Source organism: Cottoperca gobio, chromosome 24, assembly GCF_900634415.1.
Source record: "Cottoperca gobio chromosome 24, fCotGob3.1, whole genome shotgun sequence".
Lineage (NCBI taxonomy): Eukaryota > Metazoa > Chordata > Actinopteri > Perciformes > Bovichtidae > Cottoperca > Cottoperca gobio.
The window spans coordinates 10,451,514-10,475,065 of record NC_041378.1 but is presented as its reverse complement, the minus strand read 5'-3'; the positions used below and the strand labels follow the sequence as shown (position 1 = coordinate 10,475,065).

At 39.2% G+C, this 23,552-nt stretch overlaps 2 protein-coding genes across 3 annotated transcripts; one reads left to right on the top strand and one right to left on the bottom strand.

Annotated features, from left to right (window-relative positions):
• Nucleotides 1-5,679: 5,679 nt before the first annotated feature.
• Nucleotides 5,680-14,720, bottom strand: sh3bgrl2 (SH3 domain binding glutamate-rich protein like 2). Its single transcript, XM_029425855.1, has 4 exons — nucleotides 14,444-14,720; nucleotides 10,655-10,840; nucleotides 9,687-9,767; nucleotides 5,680-5,865 (listed from the first exon to the last, which is right to left on the bottom strand). The coding sequence occupies exons 1-4, from the start codon at nucleotides 14,486-14,488 to the stop codon at nucleotides 5,680-5,682; spliced, it is 498 nt and encodes a 165-aa protein (XP_029281715.1). The 5' UTR covers nucleotides 14,489-14,720.
• A 630-nt stretch (nucleotides 14,721-15,350) lies between these two features.
• lca5 (lebercilin LCA5) lies at nucleotides 15,351-23,423 on the top strand. Of its 2 annotated transcripts, none has more exons than XM_029425954.1 (9): nucleotides 15,351-16,298; nucleotides 17,349-17,761; nucleotides 18,082-18,323; nucleotides 18,794-19,099; nucleotides 19,488-19,625; nucleotides 19,750-19,846; nucleotides 20,625-20,761; nucleotides 20,864-21,071; nucleotides 21,165-23,423. In XM_029425954.1, exons 1-9 carry the CDS (start codon nucleotides 16,294-16,296, stop codon nucleotides 22,073-22,075), a joined length of 2,457 nt encoding a protein of 818 aa, XP_029281814.1. In that variant the 5' UTR covers nucleotides 15,351-16,293; the 3' UTR covers nucleotides 22,076-23,423. The 2 variants fall into 2 exon arrangements, with proteins under 2 accessions (XP_029281814.1, XP_029281813.1); XM_029425953.1 differs by having other exon boundaries at nucleotides 20,861-21,071.
• Nucleotides 23,424-23,552: the final 129 nt, after the last annotated feature.

The window sequence follows — 23,552 nt, the reverse complement described above, 5'->3', positions numbered from 1 at the left end:
TACTCTTGCAAGGATCCTGGAGGGGGCCTGGGAGTACGCCCATCCGGTCTACATGTGTTTTGTGGATCTGGAGAAGGCGTATGACCGGGTCCCCCGGGTGATACTGTGGGAGGTGCTGCGGGAGTATGGGGTGAGGGGGTCACTTTTGAGGGCCATCCAATCCCTGTACGCCCAAAGCGAGAGTTGTGTCCGGATACTCGGCAGTAAGTTGGCTCAAACTACTTATATTTTCCGAAATGTGGTTTTCGCTTTAGTTCATTATCATGTCATGTTCTTCTTCTTTTTGTTCATAGGAAGATACTGTACAATTCCATGGGGGAAGGACATGATATTGCATAAGTGACTTGTCTATTCAGCATTTTAGGTTGCCTGGTTTTGACATCTGTTTGCACAAATAATGGATTTCCTTAATTTGCCTCCGGTTACAATTGGATATGTCGCCATTTCATAGAATAATCACACCTCAAACTTCCTCTTGCTGCTGCAGTTTTGTCACATGCATGCTCACCTACATTCTTATTAAACAATTGATAATTGTGTGAATGCTGATTCAGCAGCAATCACAGTAGTTAAATCTAAATCTAAGTCTAAATCTTATCTTATTGTTTCACTTTTATACCTAGTTTGCACTCTAACTACCAGAGACCATTAAACTATCAAAGTATTCAGCTCTTTAAGGACATTATGACTTTGCTTGTTTCTACCTTTCATACTTTAAAATATTAAGATTTTAAACTGTTTTTACAATGTTACTCAATGGAGAGAATCTTCAAATCCTCTTGAATCTTCTCAACTCCTCCTTCATCCCGTTACCACTTTTCCAACTATTCATACTACTTCAGCTGCTTTTTTCATGCATTTTCATCTTCATAAATGATTCACTTTTCAATGACATTCATATTAATTAAACCCATTCCCACTAATCCAACTATTCCTTTACTTTCTTCTTACACATTTAAGACAGCAATACAGTGTAGCGTCAACTTTTCAGAATCCAGCCTTTGGACTTTAACACTTTTTACGCAAGTCATTTTCACACTTCTGCATTTATGTATGCTTTCCAATTAATTTGTCTAGCTTTTAGTTTTAAATGCATTTTCAGCAGGAAATGCCTTTTCTAATTGATCATTGTTTTTTTCTAGTTCACCATTTGTCCTGTTTATATACTGATAAAAATCTATGTGCAAAGAATTTGATGCTCCAATATAAATAGGTAGCTATGATGCTCTTACTGCATAGCCTGAAGTATACTGTGCACTTAAAGTTACAGTCATGGCCCAACCTGGAACTTGATTTATTTATTTATTCTTCTTGTTTATGTTTTTTCTACATTTTTCCTGTAAAACTGACATGAAAGTGAAATATATCACTGAAATAAGATGTCTATTTTTCGAACTGCCTCAACCCAATGGTCTCCTCTAGACCGGTTCCCAACCTGAGGGGGGTTGAAAGATAAATATGAGGGGTTGCAAGAGGATTAACAACATACAAACAAAAATTGAGGCACAAAATTGTTTTTGCTTTTTTAAATATTTGCATTTTTTTGTTGTAAAATATGGAAACGTTTTACCTCTTCAGGCATCTGACAACTAATAAACCAAAGACTGTCTTGTGATGGGATCACACCAGCTGCGCCGCCAAATCGGGCCAGGGGCGTAAAGTAGGGGCCAATGGCCACTATCCCACTTCCTAGCCTACTGCCTTCAGCGCCTTTACTCGGACCACACCCATCTTAAAAGTCGACATTCTTTTTGATCTCAACTACACATCGGTAAAGGTTCGTGACTGCATCTTGCACGGTTGTGATGTTATTGCGATGACAAAATCTGTCAGACAGAGAGACAGACATAAACAACACCAGAGATACTCTGAAGAAATCTTAGAAGGAAACTTCACTGTTTGACTGTACTGCTCCCAGTTTAAAGACAACCTGTAATGGCGGGTCGTGACTATGAAGGGTCTCAAGCCATAAAGGTTGTTAACCAGTACTCAAGACTAGCACAACGAGAGGCTCTTTCTATCAGTATTCTCTAATGACAGAACTGAGGATACTGAGGTTTGGACTGCAGGTTAAGCACATATTGATGTCTGGGTTAATCATTACAGACACTGAGATATGCATCATTCTCTGATAGGAAATGACATTACAATTCGTCCAGGGCAGTTGGGCGTTGAAAAGCAAGCAACATTTTAGAAGTGGGTAAAAAAGCTTTAACGCTGATGGAGGTGTTAAATGTTTTTAATAATCATTAGCCACTAGGAAGGTACAGCATGTATCTATTCATTTACTGGTGTCAGATTAGAAGAAATTGTTGGACCAACTCACATCGGTTCAAGTCTAATTCAGTTTTCCAACCTCTTGCCACATCAGCTAGCACCATTAGTGGAATCGCAATGCATGTTGGTGTGGCAAGCCTAGAAAAGTGAGCACCAACTCTACAAGGGCCGCCATATTGGATTTCTTCTCTACGTGTTTACATTGTATTTAGCTTATTCTTCAAGCGTGTTGTAAACAAACCTACTACTCTACAATGGTTCAGATGTGGAAAGTCGAAGCTTTGAATGTATACTCTTCTCTCTGCTGGAGAAACTTGTTGACAAATTAAATGTAAATTAATTGAAATAAATAATATATATAATGATGAATATATTGTGCATTTAATTTACATGAACTATAAATGAAAAGTAATGAAAACTTAATTGATTTCAACGTTCAAGAAGGATTTATTTTGTACATATGATTTATTTATTTAGAAAAGGGATTATTTAATTTAGAAAACTACCTATCAATGAATGATCGAACAAAGAAAATGATTGAATGATTATTATAAACAAAAGTATTATAAAACAATATAACATTTACAGTATATACAGATAAAGTTTGCTGCTGGACTTGGATGGGCTGCTACAATAAAGCCCCTGGTGTCTCCTGATGCATCATGTCCCCCACATGATGCATCAGGAGACACCAGGGGCTTTATTGTGTCTCCAGAGTGTATGTGATACTAAAATACATTATCGCCGTTGATAAAGCATATCTTCAATAATGATTGAATTTAAAAATATTATCTCTGGTTCCGCTCTCTGGGAAAATGTTAAAGTAAGCCGCCACTGTGCTTGATAACTTCAGAGAGTTGCTAGGCGACGGGAGCGGCAAAATGTAGGGGCGTGAACAACTGGTGACGTACCAGGAAGTCCCCCGTAGACCGGACCGTCTCATTTCGTAGACCGCTCGGTTCAGCCTTCTCGGTCTACGGAGATCCTGGCCTCTAAAGACCGCGAAGGCTACGTCCTGCGAAGGCTGCAGCCCCTGAATTGAGACAGCCATTGTCTACCCCACCCTGATTGATTTCACCTGTCCCTCGTTAAGACTCCTCCGTTCTTTGTGTATATATTCTGCGTCCACCCTTCTGTTTCAGTGAGCCGTCCAACAATAAGTTCCCTGTGTTTTTGAAGCAATCTTCATATACTTAATTATTTTTGTCTTTAGTTACTTTGAGTTAGATTGTGTTTTTGGATACCTTTGCCAAAAACCACTTACCTGTGTATCAAATCCTGCCTTCAAGTAAATACTTTTTATTCAAACTACTCGGTGTGTTCAAGTATTGCAATTGAGTCTTTCATCCTTTGGTACCAGTATGTTTGATTCTGTTTGTCTTACCCAGTTGCCTGAGCAAAGTTGGGTCCAAGAGGTCTTTGTGGTCTTTAACCACTGAGTTTATTCTGACTACATATGGCGCTACTACATAAGCAACACAAACAAATGGTTTACAAATGGTTGGCTTTCAGTTGGGTTTTCTTTGTCACAAAACACAAAGGTGTTTCAGATTGATCCTCTCAAGACTAATGTATCTATTTTTACATTTCTGACAAAAAACCTACTACTTTTGTGTGTACCGCACTATGAACCTAACATTGTTTAGAACTACACAAACATGTGGAAAATACTGAAGCAAATCCACTTCTAAAATTGTAATCTGCTTTCATACAGTAAAGTAGAATGATCACAAGCCTGTTACAAACAATGCAACAATCGAGCACAACAGAGAGGTGTAGCATAATGTACATTTAGTCATTACATGATTTTACAATACATAACGAAAATAACTCCACAAAATAGGAATGCAGTTTGTGTCAACAGTGGCAGGAAAACATTGATGTCCCGTACACAGTAAAAGAAAATGACATCCTTTGACATGATGGCACAACATTCAGGGAATAATGGCTAGTGAGGGTGCATCCGTTTGTGTGTGTTGACATGTGTAAACATAAAGGAATTAGTCAACCACCCACCCGTGATAATTTAATAAGGACGAGAGACAAAAAAACAAAATGCTTAGCGTTGGTGACAGGGCACATAGAATACAGACTGGAGGACAGCACTACGAGTTGACCATGATGTGTCAACCTATGTTAATTTCTTAATATCGTCACCTTCTTAAACTAATGGCCTTTGTCACATTTTAAAAATGTTCAGGAAACAGAAAAAACTGAACCAAATATAAACTATATGATTTTTATTAATTATTTCACACAAAAAGGTGATGACAATATATGACTATTGACATACAAATAACACTGTTTGTCAATTATGTAACATAAGATAATTAAATTACTTAGGCCAATGTAAGAACATGGCATTGTGCCTTAGGCAATTTTAAACCTGATTTAGGCCGGATTATTTCTGGAGAAAGTGACTTAGGCAAAACAGTACACTCCTTTTATTCCCACTACTGTGACAGACCATGGGGAAGGGTCCGCCACAAACAGTTTAAAATGCTAGCGGAGCACATAGAGACCGTGGATGGTCCTTTAATTCAGCAAAGCAAACTCAAAAGTTACAACTTAAATCACTCTTAGCTAAATCAAACAAAGGGCAGGTAAATCAAACACTGAGGAGGTTTGTGCCTCTCCCCACTTCTCCCTCCAGCTCTGTAACTAACTTATTTCCATTTACAACTATTTCTCCCCTTCATTCTCAGTCATCTTGATTGATGCCTAATTATGTTGCAAATTGTGGAAGAACTGATGGCACTCGACGGGCATGTTTCATGGACTGAAGGTCCTGGAACTTCCTCTCCTTGATTGGCAGAGCGTGTGGAAACATTCTGATCCAGGCCAGCAGCTTATTTGGCAGCTGTAACCTCTGTGGCAGTTCATCCCACGCAGAGTTCTCCAAGAAGGATACCTTGTTATGGACCTTACCATCACTGCTAAACAGAAGAGCCAGTAAATTATATACAGTCGGATCTCCAGCTTTTCTGCCTGGTCTGATGCTCAAGAAGTAAGAGCCATTCCATTTCAGGAATTCATCCTGCTTGACCACCTTCACATGGTCGTGTGATGGTCTGATTCTTGCAGTCTGGAGTATGATCATGTCGTCTCTCGGGTGATGATATCCGTTATCATTTTGCATTCAATGGTGCTATGCATGCTGTCACCCTCAATGTGTGTGTGACCTGCAACAAGCTGCTTCTGTGTTATAAGTACCTCATATTTCCTGGCAAGCTCAGAAAATGCATTCGCCACATTTGCATTACGGTTCTGATAACTGCAACCATCGCTCCACACTACCATCTCCTTGATTTCTGGATGGTCTTTGATCACACCTTCAAAATGGCGATATTGAAGGTGTGCTAATACCTCGCTACTGAGGTCGCCCTCCGACCAAATATAGCACTACCCTTCCTTTGTTTTCAAGTCGAAGAGGGTAAAGTTATGGACCTGCAGTTTCGTTTTGTAATACAGGCAGCTGGCTTGGGTTTTTGGACACATCAGCACGGCTTCGAAGTCCATTGTCCAAACGGACTTCTTATTGTTCGCAGAATCCTTGTTGCGGGATTTCTCTTGCCTCGCTTCATCTTTCTGGATCACATGTGCATCTTATTCGGCCTTACTGATATTCCCATGCTTGAATGAAACACAAACGTCACACTGATCTTTTCGTGGAATGAATACAGAATACTTTCCTTCATGGAGCACATGTGTGAAACGTTGTATCCCAGCGGCCCTCACTCCAGCAGCTGCAGCTGCCTGTTGATATTCCCAATGTCGAAGAAAGGTGACAATAAGTGTCGATGAAATATTGTTTGAAGAGACAAAATATTAAGAATTGAAGCCGACAAACGCAAAGTTACTTGTCCTAGTAGCGAATTACTTTTTATAATTATGCAGTAACTGTTACTTTTTGCAAGATTAGATTAGTTTTTAGATTAGTCTGTATTGTCCCAGAGGGAAATGTGTTCATGCTTCATGGCGCTACAGTAGCTATTTTGTATCTGTAATCTGTAAATAACTACAAAACATTTATAGCCTAGCCTATATTACAGTAAACATTATCACTTACCAATAGGGGGCGAGCCCTGAACCATGGAAGTAATTTCATTTATCTGAGAGTTTTTCTTTCTTCTTGAAGCAGCTGCCATCTTGTAAAGCTTGTAAAATGGCCTAAGTCACAAGACAATGTGACTTCGGCCATTTCTTTATTGCCTAAGTCACACTCTTGAGATAGGTCGTTATACTAACAGGGTAGGAACAGCATTATCTTTTCAGTTAGGATCTAGGCAAGTTTACCAGAGGTGGCCAGCATCATGAAGAGATGATTTAGGCAAAAAAAAACATTTTCCTCAAAATATGACTTAGGCCATTAGTTTAAGATGGTGACGATCTGTAAAACTAACATATTATATAATGCTCACATTTCTGCATATCTTTGCAACTTGATTATCTCTGAGCAATAAACTATCATTTCTTATCTACTGTACTCTGTCTGATGAGACTTTGAGTAATAATAAATCCGTCAAGTGCACTCGTATGGATCGTGTGACCCTGATTGTAATTACGCTTTGTCTAGAGCAGTCTGGATTAGAGGATAAAGCTGGCAATATTTGTCATGTAGTCAACAAATCCCATGAAAAGACCAAACCTAACAATGAATTGAATCTACTGACAAATATCATCTGTGCAGCCAAAGCCTGATCTTATTTCTCTGTGCCATGAGCTCCGTAGATGTCCAAACACTATTAAAAACAAACATGATTGAGGCACATTGTTGCACTGGGTGACTGTTCCTTTATTATTAGGAACCTGGACACTGTAGATTATTTTTGATTCAATCCCACAAACACTGTCCTGCTTCTGTAAATACTCAGAGCACAAAATGTGTATCAATCCACAGCTTGAAATAGTCTCTAGAAATGAGCTCTTTACTCCCGTTTTAGTAATGCTTGCTGAAAACTACAATGCTGAGCTGTTTTAGAAAACCACTTGGCTTTTGGTAGAAACGGATGGGCCACAGAAAGGGTAGGGATGTCACAACGTACTGAGAGAAAGACTAACACATTATTGCTTTTGGTCTTTTTATTGGATTTGTAGATGATAAGAAAGACAAATAATTGAATATGGACCACCCTGCTCTGTTAATCAAACTAGTTTGGCAGTGGAATGATACAAGAACGAGTTGTTTTATTGGAGGTTGGTGATTACGCACTTAAAATAAATGCTGGCAAAGATGTTAGGTATCAAGTTTATCCCTTCTATGTTTTAGGATTCATAGCATTTGGTCTCATCTGCTTTGTGGTTAACTGCAGTGTCAATGTCACCTCTGGGAAACACACACACTAGAGTTGTTTCAGGTTGCATTAAGTGCTGACTCTCAGCTCACCTCAATAATCACAGCCATCATTAACATTTGCTGAATTGTGCTGCACTTGATCAGTTCCTTCCTCATCCACTGCATTGTAGATTGATCTAAAGCAGCTGGTCTACTGATACAAAAGTTACATCTAGTTTGCTGCCACAGTGTGTTACACATGAAAAGGAAACACAATCCATCATAAATTGAATCCCCTTTCTTCTGTGATTGGAGGTGTCAGGAGAGGTCGTACAGGGTGAAATCCGTGGGGTCTGATGTTTGGCAACCTGCTGGCATCGTAGCAGGAGGAACAAGGAACAAGGGGTGATGCTACACAGGAAGCGATGCAGTTTTGGTCCTCGTAGATTAAGGTTCCCTGGACGTCACATACCAGCGGTTTCATCTAGGCTATGACTGGGGTAGAGAGATTGAATAATTATCATCTACATTACTAGATTGACTAGGTCAGTGGCTCCCAACATTACCCTTAAGGGTTCACAGTATGAATTATAATATTATGTGCCTTACTACAACTTGATATTAAAGTATTTAGACTTCAGACCTATTTGAGGGGAAACTTACTTGTATGCAAATACATTAGAGTGAAAAGTAATGAAGAAGATTTGGGCACAATAATAAAAATATAGGAGTCGCAACCTGTTATTTGAGTAAATGTTGCTGCTACATGAACTTAAATATTTAAATGTAAAGCCTAAATGCAAGACTTTTAATTGAATTGCTTATTATTCAGTTGGGTTTTTATACATGTTATTTATGTAATGGATTGCAGGAAACCTCCCACATAAGACTTATATTAAACATATTTGTCTTGCTCTTTCATTGTTCCCTTAGTGATTGGGGTGTCACATTAGGCATACAGTGACACTTGTGACTGTTTGTTAAATGAGATTCAAGTAGTTCCTTTGCAAAAACAGCTGCAAGGACATATCAGTAACCAAGAGTACATTTGATTATGTAGCAATGGTTGTTCTAATGGATGTCCCTTCCCATGTCCCTTCCAATGATTTGTATGCGTGTGTTGTTTGTAGGTTGCTACAAGATCACCACAGTGTTCAGTCACTATCATTGAGTAAACTGATGACTCCTGGCTGAGAGATATTTCTTATTATATTCAATGCATAACAACAACAGTACAGAAAAACTGATTTGTTGAGCAGATTATTGAGACGAAATGTCCTGGGGTTTCTTTTGTTTGTCTTTTTACTTTTTATACAATTCTGTCTGTATTATGTATTGTTTTCTTTTTACAAATTCTGACACTTGGCCATTATTACATTTGGTCGTTTGAACTGCGTACTTTTCTAATGCATGACGAGGCAGTTTAAAAGAGAGGGAACGCTCTGTGAATATGGCAGCTTGTGTTCAGGTCTTCACTGTGATTTCACCATGTAAGAATCTTTTGTTTAACTTTATATCTTAAATAGTGAAGCTTTGGCGACCCCTAGTGGGAGTCAGGATCCCAGGTTGGGAACCAGTGTACTAACTAGACCACACATATATCCAGACATCTCAGCTGAACATGAAACATGTCCACACTGAATGTATCTGCAATACCCTGCTGGTCCCTATAATTTGTATTCTTTAAAAAGTACGGACAAGGTCTAAATCCAGTTTGAGATGAGACATATTGCATTTGTTTTCCCGATCATCTAAGCACTGAGATTAACTCTGTCCATTTGTTGATGTGGGAACTACGATTATCTAAATTCTAAGAGGATCTTTGGGAGACACGGCAGATAAATATTTGTAAAAACAGATTGAGGAGAGGAGACAAGGCAAATGAATCTAGATGTATGGGATTTGATGTTTTTAAACTGACTTCTCCTTTTCCTACCAAAAATAAAAGCTGATGTGCATGAAATACATTTTAGAGGCAGCTTTGTAGAAACTACAGCTGCTGATCCAGCACTGGAGAACCAGCTCAGTGTTAAGTGTTTAGAGGAAGTTGGGACTGACAGAAGTCTGTATGATTTATATCACAGAGACAGCAGTGTGTTTTTGTGTCTTATAATGCATATATACTCTCCCTTACTTTCACTGAGGGCTGGGGACTGAGCCCAAGGAACGCAAACACAGTGTTGTGCTCCTTTGACTGGAAGAAGTCTTCGTAGTCCTGAGGGGGAAAACAAAGAAAATGAGGATGTTACATAATCTCTGTTTGAAAGATAGTTGTAAACATCCCTCCACTTCTGCTTTGAATGTAATTCAATAGCCATGACACTGTGGAGTAATGTTGGATTACCTTGGCCAGTGAGAGTGGCGGCAGGCAGAGCAGATAATCTGCCCCATCCATGAAACTGGATTACGACAGGATTACAGAGTGGCGTGCAAACTCAGTGGAGGACATAAACTGGCAAGCACTAACTAATCGAACTCAGCATAGGTTGCTCAACCTTCTACTGACCTACATTGATAAAAACCTATTGGTCTAACCAGCGTGATCAATAGCATTTATATAAAAACTCAATCTCATGGTTTACATCTTTGAATAAAATATAATCCTGTGTTAATTGTTCAGTTATCTCATACATTTCTGTATCGAAATCCCGCTCTTTACTCTTCCTTTAAAATAATAAAAGATTTTGGATGATTTATTTTAGCTTAAATTGATCCAATCAAATGTGATTTATTCACTCTGCCCATCATATAAGAGAACATTGTGGGTTCTACAAGCTAACAGAGCGATGTTATGGAGCGTGTTTGGATCTCAGCTGGTAAAAATGTTCCTTACATTTGATTTTAAATGCTCTAACTGGCCTTTCACCGTGACTTTAAAGGTTCATTCTGTAGATTTTAACCACTAGTGTCGATGTAGATCAATGTTTTTGATGGGCAGCTCCACGGACTGCTTGTATCTTATGTTCCATCAGAATGCAGTCTTAAACTTCTGAGTTCTCCAAGAAAACAAATGAAAATGAGTTTCGTCAACACTGTCTCCAAGTGTTAAAAGCTACTTAATGGACAGATGCTCTTTATAAACATTAGAAACATCCATCATACCCCACAGTAATGCTCCTCGTTGAAGATCTGTGGAAGCAGCGGGTTGCCTTTCTCTGGCTGCTTGTCTCTGGGGATGTTACGGTACATCCAGAGCCTCTGCTCCTCCAGCATGGTGATGTCTACCTCCTGGAAGCTGACGCGATTGGCCTCCAGGAAACCCACCACTGCCTGCTGATGCTTTTTTACCTGGAACAGGTCAAAAATAGATAGAAAGAAGAAAGAGGATTAGGCCATGAAGAGAATCAATCTATCTATATCTATATCTATATCTATATCTATATCTATATATATATATATATATATATATATATATATATATATATATATATATATATATATATAGAAATGAAGAGAATAGACTATGGGGAATAATTTAATACATATTTGTGGAAGAAATATATCAAAATTAAATTTATATTCTGATGATGTTTAGACCAGCAGAGAAGGCCTTGCTGGCCCTGACGGCCCACCACTGGTTCTCAGAGTGTCCTTCTAGTTCAACATTGTTATTATTCTATTCTACAAATGATTGAATAAGGATGTTTGTGTAGACATAGTTTAATCATTACTGCAGCTGTGTCCGTTTACGAGGGAATCCCAGCCTGAAGACTTTCCCATTTGTGGTCAATGGATACAACAACTCCCTACGGTATTATCCCTGTACAGTTTGTGCTCTGGGACATTCTGTGAGTGAAAATGCATCACAGTGATTGTGAAAGCTGAAAAAAAAAAAAAAAAACCCCAAGGATAATTTCAGAAGACAGAAAAACTCCCACAGGAGGGAAAGTCGTAAACAAACATTAGACACAGTCCACATGTCTTGGATTTTTACGAATATAATGATGATCCTTATATGCTCGCTTGGTTTTGATGAAAAGGAAAAACTCACTTAATTTACCAAATTTCAACGATATCTTTTTTCAATCAATCTGTTGCATTCACATGTAAGCTTGTAATATTATTTAAATCCAATAATTCTGAGTTTGTTTACTGCACTGAAATAATTTCTGTAATAATTCAGTCATGCTTCCCACTTGTAACGACGTCCATTTTGTTCATTCATTCATTTTAATCGTCTCATGCAGTCCATCATGTGGATTCAAGTTCACTCAATTCCGTATGTAAGCTTGAGCATTCATTAACATGACAAAAGGGCTGATTATTCAAAACAATTTTGGGGCCAGACAGTGTGAACAAATAAAAAATAGGAGCTTTTATTTTTTGGAAACATTTTTCTAGGAATTCTGCCTTTGACGGGGAATAAATTAAAATATGGCAATATAATAATGATATATGCCCTATGTGCTTGTGAGTGTATACACGCCATGTGTTTTCATTGTTTTAGTGATGCTAAGGGCCACAATGGAGCCATTGTTTTACATTAAAGACAGTAAGGGATTGTTCTGGACAGTCTGTTATAGACACGCACCCAAACAAGATTATCTGTTTCTCTCACAGTGATTCTCAGTGTGCGCCTATAAAACAGCTTTATGTGGACCCTCACAAGAAGGTCAATGAATTGCAGGGATACTGATTGTCTTTAAAGAGAAAAAACATGTCTGTTTGCTCTGGTCAAAGGTTAAAACTTCATATAGAATCACTGGTTTCAGTCTATGCTGTATATCAACTTGCTGATGTCAAAATTATACAACCTTCCTCTGAGCTGGAAAACGGGCAGCACGAGTCTAAATAATGGAAAAGGTTCCCCCAGTGAGGGTGAGTGTCAGGGGATAGATGAGTTCAGACTTAATGGTGTGTGTGTGTGCGTGTGCGTGTGGGATTAAAGACACAAATTGCACTACTAAACAAACTCTCACAGTACAGTATACGAGTATGCATGCATTACCACTAAGAACTATTTCAACTTGCATCGCATATTCTAAGTCAAGAGGAGGGATTACCATTTTTATTAAGCAGGAAATCATTTCTGAGATTAGATCATGTGAACACACATAGTGGTTTTTAAATTAAACACACACACACACACACACACACATTCATGATATTTACTGGAGCATTAAGAATTACAAAAAACAACAATGAAATGTAAAAGTCTGATGAAACTGAAGCTGAGAGGAGGGTGTGTGGAGGGGGGGGGGGGATAACCTAATTTACACCTCATTCATTCTGATGATTGCCGCCCCACTAACATGCTGTTAAACTGTGAACTGCTCATTTTATGGATTGACTGCAGTGTTTTCAGTATTACTCTCCCTTAAATCTGCTCACATATTCCTGCTTGTGTTGCACCCGTCGCTCTGTTTTCTAGATTTTGCCTCCTGACTTCACCATCTCTCACAATATTATTGTCTCCCTCCAAGTCTATCTCACACTCCCTCTCTCTTTTCTTTTTACTCACACAAATCCATTTCCCTTTAAATCAGCTGAGGGATCCAGTCCCACCTTTCCTCTTTATTCAATCACTTGTAACTCAATTCAAAAGCATTTGCAGTAAATTACATTCACATGAGCTCAACACTCGCATAACTGACCCAAATGGTGGCCCTGTTCAGCCAGGCGTGTGTGTGTGTGTGTGTGTGTGTGTGTGTGTGTGTGTGTGAGGAAAGCGAGAGTCTGTGTGTTTTGAATGTATGCGTCTCAGGTTAAAAATAACTCCTTTGTAAACGCTCAACGATTGTGCGCATGTTAAAATAAATATAATACTCATTTCCCCCCCATTACCTAAGACTTGAAGAATTCCCGTAGGAGTGTTGTGTGATGATTTTCTGCTGGTACTCAGTATCAGCTGGGCCTTCTCAATGACATGAGCCTGTTGTTTCCCAGAAGGCACTTACAAACTAGGGCCGCAACTAAAGATTATTTTCATTTTTGATTAATCTCTTTTTATTCCTGCATTATTTGCTTAGTCTGGCAAATAATGCATTTAATATTAATTTTTTTATTTTATAGGCGCCTTTCATGGCACTCAAGGACAACCAGTCATATTCAATGTACAATTTTAAAAAACTCACATCGGCTATTCAATTACTAATTTCTGCACTGCACAAGATCCTCAGGAAATAGCCTCCTAATTACTGACATAAATCAGCCTTGTGTATTTACAGTAAACCCTTCTGCATAATACTGCTGCTCAGTTGTAGGAACCCCACCCTAGAATAACTCAGGGGTTGAACAAGTGGAAAGTAACATCTCACAACTCAAATAAGAGTAAGGTTACTCCACAAAAAGGACAAAAGTGTCGTTCCAGAGGTGCACCTCTACCTGCTCCAGGTAGATTCAAAGTAAAAATGCCTGTGATATATATATTGGTAGATCTCGTGTCACACAGCACACTTCTGCTGTAAATACTGTTTGCGAATCATTTATGACACAGAGTCATTTTGAGGTTATAGTTAATATAGAGTGGTCTTACTGTCATGTTTTCTACCTCTGTTCATCCTGGGGGTTTTGTTATTTGCACACCAAACACGTACTTTGTTCTACCTACTGTATAGGACGCAATTTCAGACGCAATTTAAAGATGAACAATTATTAAAAAATGTAAAATACATTTAACAAAAGTTCTACATGGCTGAATTAACAGACATCCCGCAGACAATGTACCGTGCGAATTCAAAATGTGTATCTTAGTTAAGTGAATAACCTGCTTCCCTGTCTGAATGATGCTGATTACTTCCACTGCTTGTGAACAGTCTAAGGTGCACTCAGTCCAGCGAGGCTACACAATGGCAATAAGCATTATTCGGCGAGCAGAAAGATTTCCACATTCCTTTCTAAATTGCATATGCAACTGTCAGCAAGCTTTAAAACACATTTGCAAACACTCACCGCGACAGAGCCGGTTGAGGAGGCGATGTAAACCTTGATGACCATTTTAATCCTTAAATTAATGTCAGATAGTCGACAAACAAACTGATGGCAGCGAGTCCCGTTTGTTCTCAATAAAACTAATTCAGACTCTGAATTGCAGACTGTGTTTTAGAAGAGAGAAGACACACGTCTCCAGTATTTAAACTGAGCCATGATAATAACACAGCGTGCGCTTCTGCTGACTGTAGCGCTCAAACAATTCTCACTGCACAGATGCAACTGACATCACACACAAACATTGTACTTCCGGTCATAGTTTTCAAAAATAAAAGAAATGTAATTTAGCAATGAGAAATTTAAGACCAAGTGAACAAAAAATGTAGTGAATACCAAGAGTATAAGATTATTATAGTATCGAACAAAGCTGAAGTTTTAAATAAATATAGTTTAAAGTCTGCATGCGGTTTTAAGTGAACTCCTCAGATTTTTTTTTACCCTATATTTTTTAACCAAGCACAATTAAATATTATTTAATCAAATGCTTTTTATTTTGAAAAAAAAAATGTATATATATATATATATATATATATATATATGGAACAAGCAAACAGAAGAATAAACATGATGAATATCTTGCAATACATACTTCTGCCAATAAAATAACTGATAGAATTTGTATATGCAAAGATAATTTGTCTTAAAAAAAAACACCAGCACAATTTCAATATGCATTGCACAGTATGAGAAAATCCATCCTATCAGTAGCTAGTTTTTTTTACTATGGTATGCTACAGATGGACAGAGAGTATATATAGATCATGACATCAATCTCAAACGCCAAGCAAACGTTTATTAACATAATGCTAGTATAAATGTATCACAATATGCACTACAACGCCACTCTGGCGTTAAGGTGGTACTGCATGGAGTACTGCGGTTGCCATGGTACGGCGTCAGCGGTAGGACTGGAGCAAACCTCAAGGCGTGGACCAAATAAAATTAGTATCTGAACGCCTCTGCCTCAGAATTACTCCGTCTTGCTGTTTTACTGTGGATAATTACAGGACGGATAACAGATATGCATGACTGTTTCCAAAAAGGGAGGACGTCTATGCCTTATATCAAACGGTAGCTAAGTTAGCTTAAGTTAATGCTAGCTTGCTAGTAGTTAAAGCTACGTCGCTAACATTAGCCGATCGAGTCTAAAAACAAGAAGCCGTAAATTGCTACGAAGTTAAACGTGAAGCAGACAAAGTCAGCGCAACTTGAAAGAGTAAACGCGGAAAACGGACAGGTTGGTGCCAGCAGAGGCCAAGCGGTAACGTTAAGACACAACCCACCAGTTGAGGGTAGTTTCTTGTTACTATGCTAGCATAATAAGCTATGATCAAGAAGTCAGTCCTCCATCAGCTCCATTAGCTTTCTACAACCTGTTATGGGCTAACGTTTTCTAATACGCTGAAATGCTGTTTGGAAGCTCACCTACTTTTCTCTCGTATTCACGTTTGTTTGATAGTGTTGAGTATAGCCCACTGTGTGGCTGGCTTCAAGCAACTTACTATTCACATAGCTTTTACCTGACAGGCAATCTCACAACAATGCACCTGTCAACAGCAGGCGGCCTACTTTAATCCAATCTGTCCGTGTCACGGAAAGCAGACCGGGGGAGCTTGTAGTACCTCTATAGTAAGCCCTTGATAACATGCATCTCTTTGTTTTTACTTGAGAGCTTGTTGTGACCCGACTGCATATATTTCCTCGGCTAACTATCGAGAACCTCCGGGGACATTCAGACAAACAGTAAAGTCGATGAAGCAGAAGATATGAATGATGATGTCAACGGAGATGATGGGGATATAATGTAACCTATGTGGTGAGTGTTAAGATATTCTGACGCTCAGGCATATTCATATTATTATGTTTTTTTTATCATCATAAAACATTTGACAAACTCAAAGTTAATCCATTTGAAAGAACAGTCTTGATCACTGTATGTCCATTTGTGTATTTCTCTCTCTAATGTTACAATATTGAGGGCCATTTTTAATGTTGAAGTCCGTTTGTTCATTCAATGAAGCTATTTAACAACTGAAAAACTGTTTTCAAAAACATATTTGCATTCAGGCACCACAATTATGCTTTTTTCTGTTTATGGTGTTGCTGCTGTGTCTACTGTTGCCATAGATACTTGCCCATCAAGAGATTCTATTTTTGTCATGGCTGATGAAAGGTGCCAGATGACTGCATTCCCTTTACATGACAATAACACACATATTAGAGTTCTCTGTTAGTCTTGGATTCTATATATATTCTTCCATCTATTCAAGGTTTCATGTCTGACAAATGACAACAAAGAAATTCTTGAGGTGCTGGATATTTATTTTATTTTGTTGATATTTCAAACACATGGGCTTTTGTCCAGATAGAAAAATAGTCGGGGCAAATGTGTGGAAATGGTTAACGTAGGATTTGTGTAGTGTAGAAAAACTAAAAAATGTATCTTATATTGCAGACATAAATAATGATTTGGCTGTTTAATAAGTCACCAGGGCAGAGGGGGGGGACACTAGTATTTTGTATGTAGGTGCGGTGGTGCGGTGTAATGATATCATACATCATTGAGCCTCATGGAAAATTCCACCTCAAGTGTGTTGTCGCTTAGTGACCAAGACACACAATACAGAAAACCGTAGAGAAACCAGTTGGACTATCTTCTTATAACTGTTTTTGGATTAATTTTGAGAGTTTTCACCTGAGTTGCACAGTATACATGTTGAAATCAGTTTACCAGGGGACTTTTAATGTACGTTTGTTAAATCAGGTAAGGTACATCCTGTATAAGTAAGCCTTTGTTATTCTTAAATTGTAATTTAGAAAAATAATCCTAAAAGTCTGACATTTTTGTGTTTTATATTCAACACAGCCTTTCTTCTCAAAGTGACAACATGGAATCTGAGAACATGGCCGACCCGTATGAAGACAACCGGGATGTCAATCAAAGTCGCCAGTCACTCCGGAGTACAAAGAAAGAATCCCGAGCGTCATCCTTCGAAAACCGCAAGAAGAACTTCCAGGACAAGATCCAGCATGAGGGTGAAAAAGACGGCTGTGTTGAGAGTAGATCGAAAACCCGAACCTGGCGTTCAGATCCAGATCGGGACCAGATATCAGATGGAGAGGGACGGAGAAGTAGTGGGTCGTTTTACTCAGAGGACTATGACAATGAGACTCCTTCAGACCGCTCCAACTCACCATACTCCCAGTCCCGGACTCCATCCACTACTCAAAGAGGGGTGCGGGCAAAAAGGATTTCTAACAGCCCCTTCTACAAGACGGGTATGTAAAGCAAGGAAATGACCAAATGTATAAAGTAAACCTCACTGGTTACATTCAATGTACTGTCCAGATGATGGCAGTATAAGGCAGAATTTAACAAGGTGATTTTCCGCAGAAGGAAACTCTTTTGAGACATGAAGATTTATTTATTTACTCTAAACTTTGACTCACAAATCAATAAAATAAAGTTCAATATGAATATTTTACTTTCTATTCATCACTACTAGTGCACTTGTCCATGTGTTTCAGTATTGGCCTGTAAAAGTCTTGTCATTACCTTTTTTAAGTTTCCACATCATGTGCGTTTCTCTACCTTGCAGGTGGCGTGGGGCACCGGGGTGTGTCTCGTCCACAGCGTCCAGGTGGCCAGCCCCTGACTCAGCAGCATCGCAGGGGAGTGCGTTCACAAAGCAAGGAGTCCACGGCCCCTAAAGACCTTGACCTGGTGACCAAGAGGATGCTTTCAGCCCGTCTGCTAAAGATCAATGACTTGCGTAACTCACTTGCTGAGCTGCAACAGCGCACTGATGAGCTGCAGAAGGAAAATCGAGTTCTCAGACAGGTAGGCCTACCCCTCTAGTGAAGTTTGGGTTCAATATATGAGGTCAGGAAAGGTAGAGAGTCTTAATTAAATAATATCAGATTTTAGTGGCAAGTACTGATGTGTTGTCGTAAAAATAAACACGGTTGCCACAGATCCTTAAAAAGTCTTAAAAGGCATTGAATACATTATCTAAAAACAAGGCCTTGATTGGTAAAATGTCTTAAATCTATCAAAAGTAATAGGAAGTGGGATTTTATGAATGTTTTTTTTTCTGATGTTGCAGTGTAAAATTGGTCTTTGGCATTAAAAAAGTCTTAAATCTAATTTGCCTTAAGCTAAAGGAATCCTGAAAAGTAATTCTGACAAAACATAAACGCACTTTATTGCCGGAAAATCATTCACATAATCCTTTACCTTAAAATTAATGTTGTGCCTCATTATCTACCTGTGGCGTCCTAAAATGACATTTCTTCTTTTCCACGCTTCAGCTTCAGGTGCGCCAGGATAAAGCCCTGCAGCGCTACGATGACACAGAAAGCGAGATTTCCCAGCTACTGTTGCGCCACAACAACGAGACCCACGTGCTGCGCGAACGGCTCAGGCGTACTCAGGAGCGGGAACGGGCAGCTGAGAGACGGATGAAGGACAGCGAGGAACAGCTGCAAAGGAGTCAGACGACCATTACACGGCTGAAGAAGCTTGTCGATCAGCGGGAGTTAGGAGCCAGAGATGAGCTAAGCCGCAGCCTAGAGGAAGAGAAGACACGGTCCCAAGAGGCAGAACGCAAGATTAAGGTACATTGATTTTAGATTTATGTTATTTACTTATTTATTGATAAAGCTCAGCTTGGCAAACAATTTGTCTAGAATGTAATGCTATTACATATACATATACTTAAACAATCACTTGCAGACGATGAATAAAACACATGCTCATTTCAGCCAAATGTGTGCATTTGTTCATTTGTATGGACCTCTGACATCCATAAAACAAATGTCATAATCAGACTTGTTTTAAGTTTATTTTCACAATTTAAAAATACAATGTGCAGGAAGAGGCAGAAAAACCCCTGGGTTTATTTGAAACTTCCACCTAAATAATGTTTTACTTGAGTTAAACTTGAGTTTCTTTCCGTCATGCGACAGCTAGAAAGTGTCTTAGTTCATATATGTGTGTTTGAAGGAGTTGGAGCGTAGCGTGGAGCTGAGCAACAGCAGTTACCAGAGGCAGCTGGCTGCAGAGAGGAAGAAGACCCTCAGTGCCCAGGAGGAAATCAGGACTCTGCAGGAGGAGCTGGAACGACTGACCAATAAACTCAAGGTCCAAAAAACCCAAACAAATATACATAGGAATACCAAGAGTAGCAAATGACCTTTCTTTATGATTGGGTATAAAAAGCAGCATTGTATGAATTGTTCGCTTTGTTGATTTCCTTTCTTATCAGGAGAAGGAGAGAGAACTAGATGCTAGGAACATCTACGCCAACCGCATGATAAAACCCGCACAAAGAAAAGATGTTGACAGTGTCACTAAGCGGAAAGGTAAGGCTTATATATTGGTTTAAGGAGACAGAAGCTCATTTGTGCAGTCAAATCAAATCAAATTGTCAACCAAACTGCCTTAAAGGGATAGTTTGGATTTGGAAGTGGTGGTTATATGAGGTATGTATCCATATTCAGTGTATTAACTACAGTAGGTGGCGGTCGGCACACCCACAGTTTGCAGAAACAGACGGGAGAACCGGCACAGCAGCTAAGCAATACTGCTGTGAACGGGGGCAGCAGCAAAACATATTTTAGCCACCTAAAATACCCGCTAGGTAAAATTACAGTTTTTTGTACAGTAGATAGCGGCTTCAGTTCCCTGTCAGAAAGAACTGTGAAAATACTATATATATATATATATATATATATATATATATAAAAAATAAATATAGCGTACACTTAATCTGATATTGATTTTTTTAAAGTGGCTTAAATACGTGTTGCTGCTGCCCACAGCATTACATTGCTTTGCTTCCGTGTCTGTATTCCTGCCTGCTTCTCCAAACTAATACACTGACTATGGGTAAGTACCTCATACAACCCACAATAATAATGTCTCTATTGTTCCGATGGTTATGGAAAACCTGGGAAAATCAAAGACACTAAGGTTGTCTAAGTTTTGCATATTGAAATAGTTTGGAAAAGTTGTTGAACATGGATGCTCATACTGTACATATTAGTCATGAAACTAGCGCTCTGTATCAAGGTATCATGGTTTGGAATAGGATTATCAAAATTAACACTAATATATAATCTGCCTTTCTTCCACACATAGTCCCCAGCAGAAGCAGCACCAAGGCAGTGCAGACTAAAGACAGGGCGTCTAGTCTGGATTTCCCCTCACCTCCCCCTGCCATCACTGATGCCAATGAGTACAATGAACAGGGACCTGACGAATATCTATCACTCAAGGTAAAGTCACTTAACCCCAACATCCACATTTCTTCCTCTATTACTGTTATTTGTCGTCCGTCATTAACTTCTTATGCCTCTTTCGCTCAATCAATTTAGCAGGAGATTGACGGAGGGGACAGACATGCAGAGACAGAAGACAGACATCAGAAGAAGTGGGACCAGCATAAGACGAGTGACAGAAGAAAAGAAGGAGACAAGGGGAAGGAGTTAGTAAAGGAGAAAGACAAAGAGCTGGAAAAGGAGGAGAAGCGGCAACTCAACCAGGAGCTAAATGTGCTCGAGGAGAAGGCAAAGAGACTAAGAGATGGTAAGATGAGCAAAGAGCACACATGTGCAACCCCATTGAGAAAATGTGTACAAATTTATAAGAAAGCAACATGGATTTGTCTTATTTCCACAGGTTGGGAGAAAAAAAAAGAGGAAGACGACAGAAAGAGGGCGAGTTCCCTGTTAAGCCAGGAGGAAGAGAGCAACAGGAAGTGTGGCCATGTCCAGGAAGAGGTGGACAGGTGGAACCAGGGGTCTCTGGCCAATCAGCAAACAGCAGAGGAAGCCCGTCGCAAAAAAGAACAGCTGCTGGCTAAGATGCGTGAAATAGACCGTCAAGAGCACGGAGCCCAGGATGCCATATTTGCTGATTCAAGTCCTTCTGAGTCCAATAAGGCCACCAGTAACCATACGTCTCCTCGTCTTCCTGAGCAGAGGATCCACAACTCTTCCATTTTTAACCTCACAGAACCAGAGGAGTCGGCCGGTTTGCGTGCCGGTGCTGTAAGTGGGGAAGGCGGAAGGAGGAGATCAGGTATGGAGGGTGGGACTGCTACAACAGGAATGGGGAGGAGAGCACTACGGACCCAAATCTCCAGTGACAACTTGGCATTCGGAAACTACGCGCCTTCATTCGGACATTCAGCTTCTCGAGGTTCTTCAGGCTTCCCTCCATCTCCGCCCAAACAGGACAGGGACTCTGCATTAGAAGCAATTGGTGTTTTTAGCCTCAGAGAGGTGGAGACAGAGAAAGAAAAGGATTCGGACAGAGAAGTGGGGAAGGAGAGGAAGTCTAACCTCATGCAGCAGCTATTTGGTGCTCCGGCAACACCTGCGGGTGACATCACCTCCAATAAAATGGAGGTTCTGAACAGTCCTCCATCTACCAATGGAGTGCGTAGAAGGGAAGGACTGCTCAGCTTCAACTCAGGGTCTTCTACTCCTCCAGCATCCTCCCTGAACACCCTACATGTTGCAGATAGCAGGCCCGCCATCCGTGCCATCATCTCATTTGATGATGACATAGAGGAACTTACTTTATGAAAATAATTTCCATTTGGGGTAGTTAGTGTCATAGCAGGCCATCACTGATGTCTGTCAGTAACACGATGAGACAAAATACAAGAGATTCAGTGATAAACGTGGTCTATAAATTCAAGTCTTAACACTATTGATTTCCTAATAAAAATTTCATCGGAATTTGAAGGTGAAAAAAAGGTTTCTGCCATATGAGTTGTGTGAATGTTTTAATGTCGAAAATATTGAACTGAATGTGATCTTACAGCATCCAGGTGCGTGTGTAGACACATGGATGACAAAGACAATTGTCAGAGTAAATGAGTGAAGTCATTAGAGTGAAGATCCTCGCCAGGTGTCCCAGAACGTCCCGGAAAACAATTTAAACCGTCCTGAAGTGGATGTTAACGTCCAGAAATCTGTGTAACTTTGTAATCAATTGGCTGCTGCAGCTCCTACAATTCTTTTGTCTACCTTTTTTTTATTTGGACATATTTTAGTAATTTTTGAGTTTTTTTAGAGTCCATGCCACAAGAATCTACCACTAAGCAATATGACAATCGCAGTATGCTAAGACTGCTTCGTGAATGTCTGACAACTATACAAAACGGGTTATTTTTACAACTTTATGGCAGTTTTCTACAAGTTTATAACTTACTAATAATATATTGAAACTAATAAAATGTCCCATTACAGAAAAAATGTAATGGACCCCATAATCATGTTGATGCCCAATAGTCAAATGATGCTAAATAATACATATAGGCACATTTAATGCTTGTGTAGTTGTGTGTAAAATTAAATCAATCAATTGAATGTTGTGTTTTAACATAGAAAAATGGTTACTATTTGATTCCTTTTACTTGAAGATATTGTAAAACAGTAAATATGAATATCCTTTTGTATGTCCCAGGGCCCTTGTCCCCTGCATACATATTTTTCAGATGGCAGACAATCAGCACTAAAACACACCACAAGTGGCTGTAGGAGAATCTACAAGCTATATTGTGAAGTGAATAGACAAAATGCTCTATTTCTTATCTATATTATTTTTTAAATTCTATTAGACTTAAACACATTCAATCTTGCAACTCCTAATGTGGCACAAAGCAATTACCAAAGTGCATCAGTAAACTGTAAAATGTATACTTGTTTTTTTATTATTATTCACATGTCTATTTTAAATCCTTTTTTCAAGAGGTCTTTGTATTTATTCTGGCAGAATTTATTATAGTAACTTTCGTAATGGATGAAACGTGTAACTTTGTGTATTTATGTGTCGAACTTTTCACATTTTGTACTTTTTGTCCAATGCTATTGTTATAAAAAAAGTGTGTTTATGTCGTATTTTGTTGAATGAAAATAAATGATAGTAAGAGTGAAGCTGTTGCCTAGTTATCAGACTGTGGCGCACTTGCAGTAATATTCATGCGGTGGGAAGTCTGATAGGGATTCCTGGGACGTCTCCAAGCAACCAGAACCTGCCGCAACATTCCCGCCCCTC